This window comes from Prionailurus bengalensis, chromosome A2 (genome assembly GCF_016509475.1).
Source record: "Prionailurus bengalensis isolate Pbe53 chromosome A2, Fcat_Pben_1.1_paternal_pri, whole genome shotgun sequence".
In the NCBI taxonomy this organism is placed as follows: domain Eukaryota; kingdom Metazoa; phylum Chordata; class Mammalia; order Carnivora; family Felidae; genus Prionailurus; species Prionailurus bengalensis.
In genome coordinates, this window is record NC_057348.1 from 167367396 (window position 1) to 167385150 (window position 17755).

Below are 17755 nucleotides of genomic sequence, written 5' to 3' on the forward strand. Positions count from 1 at the left end.
GAGGTCCCGTCCGTGGGAGTAGACCGCGAACGCGGGGGAGGGCGGCCGCTCCTACACAGTCCAGCAGGGCCGCTCCATGGCCCAGCCAGCACGTGTCCACGCAGAACTTGTCCAGAAGTGCGCGCAGCATTACCGGAAACAGCCCGAGGGGATTCGTGACCCAAACGGCCGTCAGCTGACCAAGACTAACAGAACTGTTCCAGCCCTGCGACGGAATCTTCCCCCTGCCTCTGCACGCTGAACGAAACACGCTACGTGAGCAAAGCCAATCACAGAAGATGGCTGAAATGTCCCAAAAGGGAAATCTGTGAAGACACAAAGTAGATGAAAGATCGTCCCAGGATGGGAGCGTGGGAGAAATGAGGACCGCTAAGGAGTACAGGGTGATGAAAATGTCCAAAACCCAGCTGTGGTGATGGCCACACCACTCTCCCCGTACGACCGCTGGCTTGTTCTCTGTAAATGGGCGACTTGTAAGGGACGTGACCTGTGTCTCAGTGAAGCTCAAGAAACAGCAGTGTAATGTGGTGACTTTGCAAGAGCCAGAAAGTGTCAGGGGAGTTAGCGGAAGGAAACTGACATGGGGCGGAGTCGGTGGGTGTGACCGCTGGAAGCTGGAGGGAGTCTGGAGGTCAGGGGTCCTAGTCTTGCTAGGGAAAGTACTCCCTGCCTGGACATAATGCCCTTGAGGGACACCCATATGCTCAAATTTCAAGGGAGGTGGTATGACAGATCTCAGTCTAATATTTTATTATCCTGTGTGGTAAAAGAATTTTTTTTAAGATTTTTATTTTTAAGTAGTCTCTACGACCAACATGGCGCTCGAACTCACAACCCGGAGATCAAGATTCACACACATCCTCTACAGACTGAGCCAGCCAGGCGCCTTGAGAACTTTTAAACCTGAAAAATGTTTCCTTTTCATTAGTGAAAATAGTTTCTGCTGTGTGGGGTACCTCAGCTGGACCTCCCTGTTTTTCTAAACTCTTGCTAAATCTCTCAGAAGCAGGAACGTAACAACAGTTCTAAAACTCCCAGATGTTTACTCCTTGTGGCTGTAAATGGGACTGTGGGTTTGTTACTTGGGCAGACCCTTTTGGGTGTTTATCTTCCAGAAGTATTTCTGTGGGCAGAGACCGGCCCTCTGGGAAGAGCGGGAACCTGGGAGAGGAGGGGAGGGGAGGCCAAGAGAGGGGAGGCGCCCACCACTCAGAATTACTCCACGTCACAGGTTGATTTCTGGATGTCCGATGAGGAGAATAGGTTAGGAGAGGTGAACTTTCATCTCCCACCCACCCGACATCCCCTACAGGTTTTCCAAAGTTGAACTGTTTTTTTCAATAAAGCTGTCCAAGCATCAAGTCCAGACCGTCCGTTGCCATGTAACGTCCGTTGTAAGTAAGGACCCGTCCTCTCGAAAGCCTTGGCTTCCAGTGTTGGCAGTGGCCGTGGCCGTGGCCGGAGGCGTGGGAATGGGGCCTAGAGAGGAGCGCCCTGCTCTCTGGCACCTGGAGTCCCCATAGGAAGAGAAGGCGGTGCCAGCACCGTCGCATGGAGCCTGCGGGTTTCAGGGATCCCTTGAACCACTGCACCTGCCCAGTCGTGCTTGGTGGGCGTTCGCCGAGTCCTGAACGGACGGAGTCAACGTGTAAAGAAACACTGGAGGTGCGCGAGAGCAGGAGGGAGTGTGGGGGTGGAGGGCTGCCTCACCATCTTGGGTGGTGACGGTGCACGGGAGGTACCTGGGAACCCGGGGCGCAAACCTTTACACCCGGTGTCGTTGCCGCTGTGCTGACGAAAGCAGTGAGCGCCACGGAAAGACGCCTGGGACAGGGTTGTGGACGCCCAGGGGCTTGGAGTGACTCTTCACACACGTGGACGCACACGTGGTTTTGCATAACCTGGGATGTCTCCAAAGAGCAGAAATGGGTTTTTGCAAACAAATTTATGGTTGTAGAATTGCAGTGTACAAAGTAGTCCCTAGCACATGATAAGTTGGCATTTAATAAATGTCTCCTGAGCGCCCGGATGCCGGATGTTGCATGTAGACTCAGGTCCTGTTAAGGATGGAGTGTGTTTCCTGCCCTGCGGGAGCTTATGGGCCTAAAACCCACGGTAGTCCCAGCGAGGACCATGTTTTCCACTCCCGGTTAGTAATTTTGAAGCACAACTATTAGATGGCGTATTACTGGGGCGCCTGGGTGGCTCAGTCGGTTGAGCGGCCGACTTCGGCTCAGGTCATGATCTCAAGGGTCACGGGTTCCAGCCCCGTGTGGGACTCTGTGCTGAAGGTCAACTCGGAGCCTGGAGCCTGCTTCGGATTCTGTGTCTCCCTCTCTATCTGTTCCTGCCCTGCTCATGCTCTGTCTCTCTCTCTCTCTCAAAAATGGATAAAGATTCTTAAAAAAAATTTTTTTAATACATAACGTATTACTGTCAGCTTACATCCTTATTTTACGTTTCTTCCTTATTTTTTTAAACTCCAAGGTTAGCATGATCCGAAATAATTAAAATTATTATCTTCTTGCTCAGTTAGGGTGGTTTTAATACAAGACAACTCTGATATAGTTTTTAGATTAAGTTATAAATGTTCACTTTAGAACTGCCTGAAGATTGATAGAGATGCATTTGAAAAGCATTATTTTTTTTATTGATTCTTAATGTAGTAAATTACTGAAGTTATTTGGCAACAAACAGAAATGGCCTGTGACGCGGTTCGCATTTATCCTCCCGATAGCGCCACGATTTGCATTAATTGCATTGCGACTGCACTCACTTATATTAAAAGGCTTCTACTATAATTAATCCTTTTTATTTCAAATCATTTTGGCACAATCTCTAGCTATAAACACTCATAAAAGACAGACAGTTGAAAAATACGCTACAGGTTTTTTCCATATACCTATTGCAGTTTTTTTCGTGACAAGTAGTTATTGATGTGCTTCTGGAACAAGTGTGCAACTGGCTGAGAATTAAGGCCAATGTGGAAAACGCTAAGTGGATTATTTTGCATAAAAAATAGGCAGTCTTGAAATTGTATAATTAACCTGTGTTTAGAAAATACCTTGATTTATGCTTACATTTGTATCTCAGTTGCATACATTATGGAAATTTAATTTATAATCCATTTAGCTGATGCAATCATAGTTTTTAGTGCTATCATTTATTAGTGCTTGTATATTAAATGCCCTAACGGTTTAAACCTGCCTTACGTAAAAAATTATACCTAGGCATTTACATTTTATGAGTCACAGTGGGATTTCTGTTTAAAATTCAGGTAGCTCTGATATATTTAACGAATTTCACTGGTTTATTGTTACTAATGCAGAAATGGCAAACAATGACCTTATATATTGAACATGAAATGATTTACACTTCCAGCTTACTTTAAAGTCCACTGTACAAATGAGGCTTTTCTTCGACACCTGGAATCAATCATGTCGTCTTGTGCAGAATGTTCTTGGCTTTGAAGCCATCGTTCATTTAGAAGTAATGGGAGTTTTAAGTGCTCCGGGGTAATAGTGTTAGCCATTCTTAACTTTGAGCAAACTGTGGATTTTCCAACAGCTCTTTCTTTGCGATACCAGTAGATGGGTTAAGCCCGGTCACCATCGTACTGCTCATTCTCTCGTTCCGAAGTCCTTTTTTGCCTTTTTCTTTCTTTCTTTCTTTTTTTTTTTAGAATTAATCGGCTAATCATCAGTCTTCAAATCAGAAGTAAAAGCACAGAGACATAACCCTTCAGTTTCCCTGGCAGAGAACATCTGGAGTCTTAGCTGGAGGGGGAATATTACGAAATACGTAGTTAACAGAAGGTGTGACCTGACTTGGGGGGAGTGTCACTCGTATTGTCGGCCGGTGGCTTTCTGAAACAAGCCAGTGCTCTCCGGGTGTTTCATGGCTGTCTTCTACTTCCTTCCAGTCGTGTGAGTGGGGGGACTTTCCGGTGTCCACCTCAAGGTGAACCTGAGCATTCTCCGGCGGAGGAGGGAAGGGGGCACTCGTACAAGTGTTCAGTTTTCAGTGTGTTCAGGGACCAGTGGTTTTTCACAGACGACCACTGTTTGTCGTTACCAGTGCAGAAGTGGCGGGCACTTGATGTGGAACGGCCGAGAGGATACCGTAAGGGTGCCGGAAGCTGTAACGAGGGAAGGGCTCCCGTAAGCCGAGCTGACGGACGGCGTCGGGGCTGGAAGGTTGGAGGGGCAGAGCCCCTGCTCTCTGGACGCTGGTGGTCTTCTGGTGGTGCAAACTCACACAGGCGTGTCTCGGCAAAGCCTCGCGTCCCACACCTAGTGGATGTGGATGTGGTCAGGTGCACGGCCTCCCGGCAGAGGGGCTTCCAAAGCTGGCCTCGTGGCTGAGAGATTTCCCCCGGGATTAAACTGTTTTTATGTCGGTGTTCCCTGAGTGGCGTGGTGGCACTGGAATCTCCCTTACAGGAAAAGCGGTGAATACATCCCGGCACAGCTCACGCTCCGCAGCTCACGGCAGCACTTTCCAAGGTGGGGCTCCCTCCTCCTTCCCGCTCTGTCTGTGCTCCTGGCGCCTGGCCTCCCGGCCTCACTCCGTCTCAGGGTCTCAGGCAAGGGTCCCAGGGTTTGTGACGATGTGCGCCCAGCTCCCCACGTTCCAAGTGGGGGTGGGGACTCCCCTCGTCCCGTGTCAGGTCTCCGCAGACCACGAGTATTCTAGCACGAAGGGCCTTTGTCGTGGAGATCCAGACTCCCCTTGACTTCTGTAAGCCTCCCTTCCTTCCACTGAGGAGATCTTCCTGACGGGCCGCACAAAGCGAGGCCAGCGTCAGTATGTGCTCGCTTAGTCTCAGTAGAACATTTGTGACGAGACCTGTGGCGGCTTCCAAGTCCTTCATCTCTTAGAATAAAATAGTAAGAATGTTCCTGAGAAGTCTACAGCCTGTTTCTCACTCCTTGTTGAACTTTACAGCCTTGAGCTGTAGTGATATTTATCATGTAAGATGAACCCTGACATCGTGTTGGAAAACCCGCACCGTCTCTTGGTAGAGAATCTGGGGGTTAACACAGTGATGCCGTCACCACTGGTCATGAGGGAGTTACAGATTAAAACCACAGCGAGGTACCCCGTTGCTCCAACCAGAATAGCGAAACGTAGAAAGACTGACTGTACCAATCGTTGGTGAGGTCCTGGACCAGCTGGAATCTTCCTGCTTGCTGGTCATGGTGGGAAAATGGTTGCACTTTGGAAAACCGCATGTCATTGCCTAATGGAGCCAAACGCACCTTGGGGCCCGGCGCTTCCCCTGTTAACAGGTCTTAGGTCTGTACTGGGAGAAGCCAGCACAGATCCACCGAAGGGCTCAGACCGACTGTCCAGCAGCCCCAAATGGGACACCGCCCACGTGCCCACCATGTGCCCATCACGCGACGGTGCCACACAGCCTTCGGTGAAAGAACAGTACCATAGCCGAGTCTCAGAAACAGGATGTTGTGAGAAGGTGTGTGGAAGAGGGCGCGTGCCGTATAATCCCGTCGACGAAGTCCCGGGCCCGGCGGGACTCAGCCGCGGTGATGACCACAGAATGGGGAAACGGGAGGGAGCTCTCACGGGACCTCGGGGAGGGGGAAGTGTTCTGTGTCTGGATGCCTTCTGTGGCCGCTGCACGGGTGTGATCAAATGTAATAATTCATCAGGCCGCACGCACGTTTTATTTCACGGTACGTAAATTACCCTTTAACGTGCGCGAGTGTGCGGTCTGGTTATCCGTCGCCGTCCGCAGACACGGGGCAGACAGAAACGCAGCAGAGGAGTTCCGGTGTGGGCGCCAGGGCACCTGCTTTGGACACCACCTCTGCCAGCCGCTGACTCCCAGGGTCTGCACACGCGTCTCCCACGCTCAGTCTCCCCCTGTAAGAACAGCGCGGGGCAGACCGCAGCCTGGGGGCCGGGCCCCGCCTGCTGCCTGTCGCGTGGCCAGGGTGCTCGGAAGGCTTTTTCCTTTTGGTCGCTAAAAGTCTGAAGGATAGCATTTCTTGGCGTTGGGAATTACTTGAGTGCGGCCCTGGCACACAGCTGCCCTCGCTCGTCCACGCATTGTCTATGCTCCTTTTGCTAGAGGCAGAGCGGAGGCACGGCCACCGAGCCGGTCCGGCCTGCGGTCGTGCGTTGAACCGCGGCCCCAGAAAAGGTAGAGGCTCCATCCTGATCCCTGGCGCCTGGGAACCCGACCTTATTTGCCTATGCGGTCAAGCTAGGAGGGGTCACACTGGGTGAGAGAGGATCCCAAACCCGGTGACAGGTGTCTTCACGATAGAGACCGGGGAGGGAGGTGCAGGCACACCCAGGGACGACAGCCTCTCGAAGAGGCAGGGCTGGGAGTGACACAGCCCAAAGCCCCGGGCCACCGGCTGTGGCCAGCAGTACCAGGAAAGACAGGAGGCCTTTCAAGAGCGCGCGTCAGACTCCGGCCTGCGCAGCCAGGAGACCCCTCCGCCGGCAGAGCCCTTGGCGGGAAACGCGTGCTGACCGCCGTTGCAGCACAACACGTGTGGCTCTCGAACGTCCCCCTTGGTGTGAACGTGCTGTGGTTCGGCCCTCAGGTGTTTGAGAGTCGTGACACGCGGAGTGCACGCGGCGAATGGTCAAACCGGCCCCGCGCCGGTAAGTGCTCGCCAAGCGCCAGCTTCCGCCGCCGTCGCTGCTGCGGAGAGAAGGTAGCTGCTGTCTTGGGATTCTCTTCAGGCTCAAGTTGGCCTTTTTTTTATTTGCAGGATGTATGAGAAAGGATTCCTGTGGCATACTGACCGTTGTTCCTTGCTCTCATCCGAAGGCCCTCTATGAGAACATGCTGGTGGAATTGCCCTTCGCCGGCTTCTTCCTGTCCAAACTGCTGGGGACCAGTGCGGACGTGGACATCCACCATCTGGCTTCGTTAGACCCTGAAGTGTACAAGAACCTGCTGTTTCTCAAGAGCTACGAAGGCGACGTGGAGGAGCTGGGGCTGAACTTCACGGTGGTGAACAACGACCTGGGAGAGGCGCAGGTGAGGAGGCCCTTGGCCGGCTGCTGTCCACGTGGCGACGAGGAGGGTTTCTCTTTGCGGGGGGAGGCTCCACGTCTCCCTTGGAAGAACTGCCGTGGCTGCGGGTGAGAAGTGGGGAGTTGGTGGGGGCTGGAGACACCCGGGCCCTCGCCGCACTCCCTTGTGACGGCTGTCCTCGGGGACTCTCTTCCTGGGCCGGGGGTTAACCCCTGCCTCTTGGCTGGCTCTCGGTCCCTGGGAGTGGCAGGTTAGCGCCTTCCCGACAGGAGCCCCGAGGGGCCTCCGTGCGCCTCTGTTCCCTACCTGATCACCGTGGGGGCCTCGGTGGCTCGGACACGGATCGCTGGCCTTTGTTATCAGTCTGGTTGGCCTTGGTGTGTTCATCTTTAAAAAAAAAAAAAAAGTGCATGTTAGAGATGATTCAAACTAATTTTTTAAATGACAGTATTGTCGGGATATAACGTACATACCATAAAAATGCACGCTTTAGAGCATGGCGCGGGTCAGTGTACCCCCAGAGTGCTCCACCGTCACCAGCAGCTAAGTTCGGGATGGTCGCGTCCCTCCACAGAGACTGTGCCCGTTAGCGGGTCGCTCCTGCCCAGCGTGGGTGAGCGCCATCTACGTTCTGTCTCTGGATGTGGCACATAACCCGGATCTCACGGCCTGTGGCCTTGTGTGACCGGCTTCGTTCACCTGTTGCAGGAGCCGGTGCTCTTTTTTTTGTTTCTGGCCGAACGTCGTCCCGTTGTACCGATGTGCCGCGTTTTCTTTCTCGGCTGAGGGATGTCTGGGTTATTTCCACTTCTCAGCTGTGGTGATAATACCGCTGTGCACACGCGTGGACACCACACCAGGCGGCGGAAGACTCGGTAACATCCGGAATTTGCTTCCAGGATGAGGGGAGCAGGGGCAGCGGGTGGACGCGGAGATGACCCAGATCGGCTGGGAGGCGACACCTGCTGAAGCGGGCGCTGTGCCGTGGACGCGCGTCTACTGTTCTGTCTGCCTCGGCCTGTGTTCACGTGCTCCCCGTAATCCACAAAGCCTTTGTTAATGTACACAGACAGATCCAACATTTAAGAACCTTTGATGCTGCTCTCTGGTCTTACTGGATTTTAACTACCCAGCTTTGCTTGTCTAACTTAATTTTGGTTTTCAGACAAATACATCTCTTCTGTGGGGAAAGACTGCTTTTCTGCTGTTCCTACATGGATCGTGCCATCTTCCGAACCTAGTAGTCGTTATTTTAACTACAAAACTGTGGTTACCTTTGAGCTTCATACTCGTTTCTCTAAATTTCTGTTATTACTTGGTTTCTGACTGAGGCTTTGCCAGCTCAAAAGTAACTTCGTACTAGATAGATACTTAGCGTTTGGTGAAGCCACCACTGAGAGTACATTGACCCACACAGGGTACTCCTCAACCTGACCCTCCAGGTGTGAGCGCTCACATTTTATTTCGATAAACACATGCATTGAACACATTTGAGCTATTGCAATTTTTGTTATTTTCGTATCGTGTTACCTACCTGCCACCGTGCCTGGTCCGTATGTTTTCATTCTGAGACGTTAATGACACTCTGTGAGCCAGCCGTCGGGCCAGGCGTGGGAGACAGTTTGTAAACTAGGAGAACACACACATTCTAACAAGGGAGGCCGATACGAACAGGATAGTGAGGTATCAGTGTACTAGTAGCTCAGCTCCAAGTAGGTCAGGGAGAGCTACCTGGAAGAGAGGCTGGCTGGGTGGAAAGGCATTCACCGGGTAGGTGGGCAGATGTCGAAGGGGCTAAGTTTGGGGGTGCACGAGAGGAGGCAGACAGACACCAGTCTGAGCTTCTCCTGTCCTCTTGGAGGACAATCTGAGGCCTTGGGCTTTAGAAAGGTTAGACCTACGCTCAGAAAGACAACCAGTGTGTCCATCCATCGCTGGTTTGCAGTATTTCAGTGCATCAGGGTAAGGCGGCCTAACCAGGTGCATTTTGGAGCTAATAGAAAAATGAATAACAAGAAAACACTTAGGGGCACCTGGCTGGCTCCATCCGTGGAGTGTGCGACTCTCGATCTCGGGGTTGTAAGTTCGAGCACCCCTGTTGGGTGTAGAGATTGCTTAAGAAAATAACATCTTTTTAAAAAGAAAGAAAGAAAAGAACAAAGAACATACGGAGCCTCCTCTCAGAGAAACCTGAGATGTTGATTCTGTAAGTCAGGGCGGGGCCTGGAAGCAGCCTTCGGGTTAGGTGTTTCCAGAATTCAGAGGAACCACAACCTGGGGGTTAAGCAATGAAACAAGTTTTAATGAGAGCACGCCTGTGTAATCTTCATTTTAAAAATGACGTCCTCGAGGCACCCGGGTGGCTCAGTCAGTTAAGCATCCGACTCTTGATCTTGGCTCAGTTCATGATGTCACAGTTGGTGAGTTTGAGCCCAGAGTCGGGCTCCACTCTGTCAGCATGGAGCCTGCTTGGGATATTCTCTCTCTCTCTCTCTCTCTCTCTCTCTCTCTCTCTCTCTCTCTCCCCCCCCTTATCTCTGCTCCTCCCCCACTTGCACTCGCCAGTGCACTCTCTCTTAAAATAAATTTTTGAAAAATAAAGTAATTCTGTAGGTATCTTGAGCAAAGTAGATTTTATTTGAGTCAGAGGAAGATAGGCGGGCAGGACGTTGTTGCACTGGAGCCCCGGTCCCCCGCCCCTGTGCCCTGGTGCCCGTCATTCTCCTTTGGGTCTCCGTGAGTTTGACGGCTGTAAGGACCTCATACAGGTGGAATCACACAGTATTTGTCCTCCTGTGACAGGTTTATGCCACCGAGTGCGACGTCCTCCAGGTTCGCCTGTGGTTTCTTCCTTCTTAAGGCTGATACTCCATCGTACATACGCCTCCCCTTTATCCGCTCGCTCATCCCTTGATGGACAGTAGAGTTGTGTCCACCATCGTGAACAAGGATGCCGTGAACGTTGCTGTCAAAGTATCTGTTCAAGGCCCTGCGTCCCCTTCCCGTAGGTGCATACCTAGAGGTGGGATTGCTGGGTCCTGTGCAGGTTCTAATGGTGACTTTCCGAGGGCCTGCCGCACGTCCTCCACAGCGGGTACACCACGGTGCATTTCTCCCGGCTCTGCAGAGGTTCTGATCCCTCCACACGCCTGCCAGCACTTGCTTTCTGTCTCTCTCTCTCTCTCTCACTCTCTCTTTTAAAAAAAAACAGCAGCCGTCCTGCTGAGTGTGAAGGACTGTTTCATTGTGCTGTTGCGACGCACAGAGCTGTGTGAGTTCCTGACGGTTCTTTGAGAAAGTTACGAGGAGATTTAAGATCTTTATTGGCTTCCTCCCTGGGCTGCAGGACATTGCACGGTTCCAACGCCACAGAGGTGTCTTCAAAAGCAAAGATTGAAAACACACACATGGATGAATACATCCTGCTGTTTAAATTCTGGGCATTTTTAAATGTTCATCGTCATGGTACTCGAATTTTAGTCTATTTCTTAGCCTTTAACAAGCTACGTATTGAAGAAATAGCTGTGGATTAAATCCTAAATGGAAGCAAAGGTAACGATCCTGCCTGAGGCTTCCTGCTTCCCTCTCTTACTAGGTCATCTCCAGGCATTTTGAAACATACTATCAGGGCACCCGGCTGGCTCAGTCGGAAGAGAGTGCGACTCTTGATCTCGGGGTTGTGGGTTTGAGCCCCGCTTTGGGTGTAGCTTTGGGTATTTAAAAATCAATCTTAGAAAAATGAAAAGTAACTCCAATACTGTGAGATAAAATAAGAATGAGGAATACAGAACCGTATTTCTTTTGGTTACATCTTACTTAGTTGCTTTATTTCCATCTCTTCTTCCATTTTATTTTATTTTATTTTATTTTATTTTATTTATTTATTTATTTATTTTTGTTTTGTTTTAATGTTTATTTATTCCGAGAGAGTGAGTGAGCGAGCATGAGCGGGGGAGGAGTAGAGAGAGAGCGAGAATCCCAAGCAGACTCCGCACCGTCAGTGCAGAGCCCGGCACGGGGCTTGAGCTCACGAACTGTGAGATCATGACCTGAGCCACAGTGAAGAGTCAGACACTTAACTGAGCCACCCAGGTGCCCCTCTTCCATTTTATAGACCTGAAGTTTCAACCTGCAAAATTCAGATTTTTTTTAATTTTTTTTTTATTTTTATTTTTTTTTATTATTTTTTTTTTCAACGTTTATTTATTTTTGGGGGGACAGAGAGAGACAGAGCATGAACGGGGGAGGGGCAGAGAGAGAGGGAGACACAGAATCGGAAACAGGCTCCAGGCTCTGAGCCATCAGCCCAGAGCCCGACGCGGGGCTCGAACTCACGGACCGCGAGATCGTGACCTGGCTGAAGTCGGACGCTTAACCGACTGCGCCACCCAGGCGCCCCCAGATTTTTTTTTAAAGAGGCGTTTTTTTTATCGGCGTAAGGAAACCTCGAACATACAGATGTCAATGCTGCTGGCCACTCTTGTCTCCCTGCACCTGGTGGCATGATTTAAAAACGAAATAAAAGTGCTGGGGCAGTCAGTTTTATGATGACCTGTCCACGGCCTTTGCTAATGGGAGTATTTCCCATTTTTCCTTCTGAAATAGAGGGTAATACTGAAATGTCGCATTTGTAAGAGTTCCATTAAAGCACCACTGATAATATTGGAATCTATTAAAAGCAAAAGTGTGAAGTTAAGATGTTCCAATTACTCACAGAAATTCCCACTGGATAAAGAGATTATAGATGACAGTGCATAAGAATAATTATACTAAAGAGTCAAATGAGAAAAATTTAGAAAGTCACTGGTAAAGCAGCTAATTTGGGGGTATCTTATGGATTCCCACGGAGATGGATATAAAAGCATGGTCCTTCATACGGGTTTCCGTTTATAAAATACTGCGAGTTAAAGATTTGTAATATGCAGCTACTTCATTACATCGGCAGGTTATGTTAATTAATCTTCCCTTTTCAAATAATAGTGTTCCTCCCCAATTTGTTTCCTTTGGTATAATCAGTCCGGCTGTTTGTTAGCCTGCTGGAAAACGAACGTGAGACTTCAGCCTGCTAACCTGTACCCAGAGCTCTCCCGAGCGAGCGCTCGGGGCTTAACGTGGACCCGGCATGGGCGTCTGTAACGTTGGGAGAGCATGAACCTGAGTCCCAGGAGCCTGTTGAAGCCCTGGCTTTGCAGCTGTGCTGTGGCCTTGGGCAAGTCCTAGAGGCCCGTCCTCATTTTCAGAGGGTGTGTCCGCTGCGCTGAGGATAAAATGAGCCGTTCTGGTGAGTGAGTGAGTGAGTGAGTGAGGCCCTATCCGCTCCGGTGAGTGAGGGAGGGAGGTTGGGGGGAGGGGGGAAGCCCGTGCGCCCAGCCACGCCACGAACGCAGACATTCCGAAGCGGGGAGATAGCTCTGGCTGTAAGAGCTGCTCTGGTTCCAGATTGAAAGCTTTAAATATGCCCTCAGACCTGAGATCCTAGGGCAGGCCGGACACGGTGTGGAACGTGGGAAGTTGTGTGGGTGTAGCCCAGAGAGTCACTGGAAAGGTCATGGCCGTCCCATCAGGCAGGGCTGCTGGGGCTTTGGGAGTCCTTCATCTGATGGTTTCGTGGGTCCTTTGTCTTCGAGTCACCCAGTACACCCTCGCTTATTACCTGATGTCATTCCTCTTAAAGGAACGGGTGGGATTTTGAAGTGAAAACAGAGCAGCGAGCTCCTGGGGCCCGGGTCACAGATGGCCTGCCAGCGGACGGCGAGCACGGGAGGCGTCGTGGCCTGTCCCCGGCTGGAGACGTGCAGGAGACGTGCGTGCGGAGCGCGGAGAACGGGAATCAGTGAGAAGGGGGGCGTCACCTAGAACGTGCCATAGGGGAAAAGGAAACCCAATGAGGTGGTCGTGGGGCCGTCAGGCACGGGACGAGTTTATCATCTTCAGCAGATTTTTAAATGGCCTTTGTGCCAAGTGGTGAGACACCGGGGTGACGTGTCACCGTCCTCGATCCGCGTGGAACGTGACGGGCCCCAGGAGAAGCACAGGCTGTGGAGGAACGTGAGGAGGAGGTGCCGTGTCTGCCCCGGAGGGCGGCCGCCTCCGTGGTGGCTCTGGAATGTTTTCGTTCATTTACGGTGGATTCGCTGTTTCCCCGTCATCCGGATGCACCTGAGAATGCATTTCTCCCGTTTAAGTGCTAGGAAACGAGGAGCTTAGAAGGCGCGTTCGGGCCTGTGTGTTCGTGATCGTCTGTGGTGTTCTGTCGTCCCCTCTGGTGTGTGAGACGCTATGGAAAATACCACCACTGTGCCAACGGCGAGAGCGGTTCGAGGGCCCAGCGGACTCGCGGGTGTCCGTTACAGTGGGCGGGCGAGCTGGCCCCCGGCCTCTGCCCCTGCCTGGCGCGTCCGCGAGTGACCGTGTGCCGGACCTGCAGGTTTTGTGATGTGCTCGCGTGACGGTAACCACTCGTTCTTGGGAATTCAGTTCAGATACGCGGGAACGTGCTGGTCTGTTACCTCTGATGTTGCCACCGTCCTCTGAATCACATTTAAAATACTTCAGGGGTGCCCGGCTGGCTCAGTCGGTGGAGCGTGTAACGCTCGATCTTGGGGTTATAGGTTCGAGCCCCGTGTTGGGTGTAGAGATTATTTAAAAATAAAATCTTTTTTAAAAAAAATAGGGTACTCCATAGTACCAACATGATGGAAATACAAAGAGAAGAACGTGCTGTTTGTACAAATATGAGCAATTATTCTACCTTCATTCCTTAAGCTGTATTTTCTCCAGATTGAATCGCTTTTGATTTAAGTTCATTTTTTGGTTCATACCTTTGCCCTTTGTGTCTCCTAATTTTTGAGAACGAAGTTGCCACGATTACATTGTCGCGTCATTCCTTAGTGCTTTGGAGAAAGCGTTGGCGGCTGCTGATCTGAAACGGGGAGCTGCCGGGCTTCGGAGAGTCCCACGAGAGCGGCGTCTGCGCTGACGCAGACTGGGGCGCTCCAGGCGCCCAGCTTTTATTCTCGCGACGCAGCAGCACCGGCAAGTGTCTTTGAAGAAACTGTTTCACTCTAGTCGTACTTGGGATTTTCAGACCCCGATTTTAACGTTCACAGGTAGTTGAACTAAAGTTTGGTGGAAAAGACATCCCGGTCACCAGCGCCAACAGGATCGCGTATATCCACCTCGTAGCGGACTACAGACTGAACCGCCAGATCCGCCAGCACTGCCTGGCCTTCCGGCAGGGCCTGGCCAACGTGCTGAACCTGGAGTGGCTGCGCATGTTTGACCAGCAGGAGATTCAGGTACCTCTGGCTGCCGCCTGGAGCCACACTTGTCTCGTGACGCGAGAAAGCCTTCTTGAGACCCGTCTCCAATTTTACAAACTGGCCTTTTTGCTCTTTCTTTGGCAGGTATTAATTTCTGGTGCACAGGTTCCCATAAGTCTTGAGGACCTAAAATCCTTTACAAACTATTCAGGTATGTTGTCAGTACTAGTTATTTGTTCCTGAAAATGTTACAGATGATGTTTCTAAACTAATTTTTTTTTTTTAATTTGTTTATTTTTGAGAGAGAGAGAGAGCATGAGCGGGGGAGAGAGAGAGACAGAGCATGAGCAGGGAGGGCAGAGAGAGAGAGGGGGACACGGTATCCGAAGCAGGCTCCGGGCCCTGAGCTATCAGCACAGAGCCCGATGTGGGGCTTGAACCCACAGACCACGAGATGATGACCAGAGCCAAAGTGGGACACTTAACCTGAGCCTCCCAGGTGCCCCTATTTACTTTTTTATTAAATTAAAAGTTTCTGCTCTTCAAGAAAATGAAGAACCAAAAGGAACATATACAAATGGCCAATGAGCACATAGAAAGATGCGCAGAAACATTAGTTGTCAGAGAAATAACAAAACCATAATGAGATTGTTCAAAGATCGAATTGGTGTGTCCTTTGGGTATTTGTAAGTTTTTTAAAATTACCCTCATGTGTATTTAAGAACAGTCAAGAGAAAAAAAGCATCCTTAAAACAATCATTGTTATTTTGGCGAGTTTTTCTTAATCGTAGCGTATAATTCTAGTTTATAGTGATACGTCATTTATAGTATACATTCTGTTTGTTTAGCACCAGAAATAAAAAAGATATTTCCAAGCTGTTATTCTTCTTGCAATTAATTTTTGATATTAGATAGATATGTAGTGATTTTTTTTCTTTTAATTTTTTTTTAAATTTATATCCAAATTAGCATATAGTGCAACAATGCTTTCAGGACTAGATTCCTTAATGCCCCTTCCCCATTTAGCCCATCCCCCCTCCAGTAACCCTCTGTTTGTTCTCCATATTGAAGAATCTCTTATGTTTTGCCCCCTCCCTGTTTTTATATTATCTTTGTTTCCCTTCCCTTATGTTCATCTGTTTTGTCCTTTAGAGTTCTCATATGAGTGAAGTCATATGATTTTTGTCTTTCTCTGACTAATTTCGCTCAGTATAGTACCCTCCAGTTCCATCCACGTAGTTGCAAATGGCAAGATTTCATTCTTTTTGATTGCCAAGTAATACTCCATTGTATGTACGTACCACATCTTCTTTATCCATTCATCCATCGGTGGACATTTGGGCTCTTTCCATACTTTGGCTCTTGTCAATAGTGCTGCTATAAACATGGGGGTGCATGTGTCCCTTCAAAACACCACACCTGTATCCATGGATAAATGCCTAGTAGTACAATTGCTGGGTCGTAGGGTAGTTCTATTTTTAGTTTTTTGAGAAACCTCCATACTGTTTTCCAGAGTGGCTGCATGAGCTTGCATTCCCACCAACAATGCAAAAGAGATCCTCTTTCTCTGCATCCTCGCCAACATCTATTGTTCCCTCAGTTGTTAATGTTAGCCATTCTGACAGGTGTAAGGTGGTATCTCATTGTGGTTTTGATTTGTATTTCCCTGATGATGAGGATGTTGAGCATTTTCTCATGTGTCGGTTGGCCATCCGGATGTCTTCTTTGGAGAAGTGTCTGTTCATGTCTTCTGCTCATTTCTTCACTGGATTATTTGTTTTTTGGGTGTTGAGTTTGATAAGTTCTTTGTAGATTTTGGATACTAACCCTTTATCTGATATGTCATTTACAAATATCTTCTCCCATTCTGTCGGTTGCCTTTTAGTTTTGCTGATTGTTTCCTTCACCGTGCAGAAGCTTTTATTTTGATGAGGTCCCAGTAGTTCATTTTTGGATATATGTGATTTATTTAACCTCCCACTGTAATAAACAACTTTGTGCATATTTCTGTGTTTTTAATGAGAGAAACCCAGAAGTTACATTGTGTATTGAAGGGTATAAAGATTTGGGGGGATGGAATTCGAACGCATAGGGTACACAGGGGAAATGTGACAAGTTAGGAAGTGGCACACATTTTTTAGTTTGGTTGAGGATAATTCTACCCTTCCAGTCTTTTTTCTCACCTATGGAAAACTCTCCAAATCTTAAATACATATTGTAAAAAACCTACAGTTGTGAGCCATTGATTCTTATGTTTATTACGTGAATGGAATTTATTTTATTGATTTGTTTGTTGAGTTTTAAGTAGGCTTCACACCCAACGTGGGTGTAGAGATTACTTAATATGTATCTATAATATTAAAAAATATTTTATGTATCTTAGGAAATTTAAAACATAGCCTTAAATAAACCCGGTGATGAAACAGTGCACTCCATGTGACGTCACATCTTTAAAGATGAAATTGAGTAAGATGTGAGCAAAAACACGCAGTGGTTGTGAGATGATTAGTCATTTCTGCTTGTTTTAAAATTTTATTTCCCTTTCTTTATTATCTGTTATGTCCTACATCATTTACTTTCTACAGCCAAGAAAATTTTAAAGTCATTTCAGTTTCAGGGTGCCTGGCTGGCTCAGTGAGTGGAGCTTGCCACTCCTGATCTCAGGGTCGTGAGTTCAAGCCCCACGTTGGGCTTGGAGCTTATTTAACAAAATGAAAAATAAGGGGTGCCTGGGTGGCTCAGTCAGTTGAGCATCCGACTTCGGTTCAGGTCATGATCTTACGGTTCATGGGTTCAAGCCCCGTGTCAGGCTCTGTGCTGACAGCTCAGAGCCTGGAGCCTGTTTTAGATTCTGTGTCTCCCTCTCTCTGTGCCCCTCCCCTGCTTGCACCTTGTCTCTCTCAAAAATAATAAATTAACATTGAAAAAATTTGTAATAAGAATAAATAAAAGTCATTTCATTTTCACAAAATAACAGTCATTTACAATTAATGAAATTACAGGCAATTTTTTTCATTGTACTTCTCTTTTTTCTAAATATTATGAAATGAATATTTCTTTCAGAACAGTATTTAAGCCTTAAAAACATCCTGTACGTGAGTTCCAGCTACAGCTGAGTAAGGAGAGGCTTTCTCTCCTCAAAGATCAGTATTAGCGTGATGTCAAAAGCAAACAAAAATAACCCAAGGAAAGGAAATTATAGATTAATATCCCTCAGGGACATAGATGCAAAATCCTCCAAATATTAGCAAGCTGAATCCGGCCGCTGAGTAGTTTCTATCCCATGAATGCGAGGTTAATTTAACATGTGACAGTGTATTAATGGGACATGTGGTATTGCTGGCACGGGAACAGAACCGGCCCGGCCGTGTCAGCAGGTGCAGAAGGAAGGAGAGAAAAGCAAGTTATTCTCTTCAGCATCTAAGCATCTCCTGCCCAATGAGGACTAAAAACTCGTAGGAAACTAGGAACGGGG

At 48.9% G+C, this 17755-nt stretch overlaps 1 protein-coding gene across 2 annotated transcripts in view; it reads left to right on the forward strand.

Moving 5' to 3' along the window:
• Positions 1-17755, forward strand: part of UBE3C (ubiquitin protein ligase E3C) — a 120754-nt gene that overhangs the window by 87589 nt on the left and 15410 nt on the right. For both annotated transcript variants that reach the window (XM_043590036.1, XM_043590034.1), the window contains 3 exons: positions 6809-7021; positions 14128-14316; positions 14425-14491. In XM_043590036.1, coding sequence (XP_043445971.1) covers positions 6809-7021; positions 14128-14316; positions 14425-14491 — 469 coding nt within the window. The remainder of the gene's footprint in view (positions 1-6808; positions 7022-14127; positions 14317-14424; positions 14492-17755) is intronic.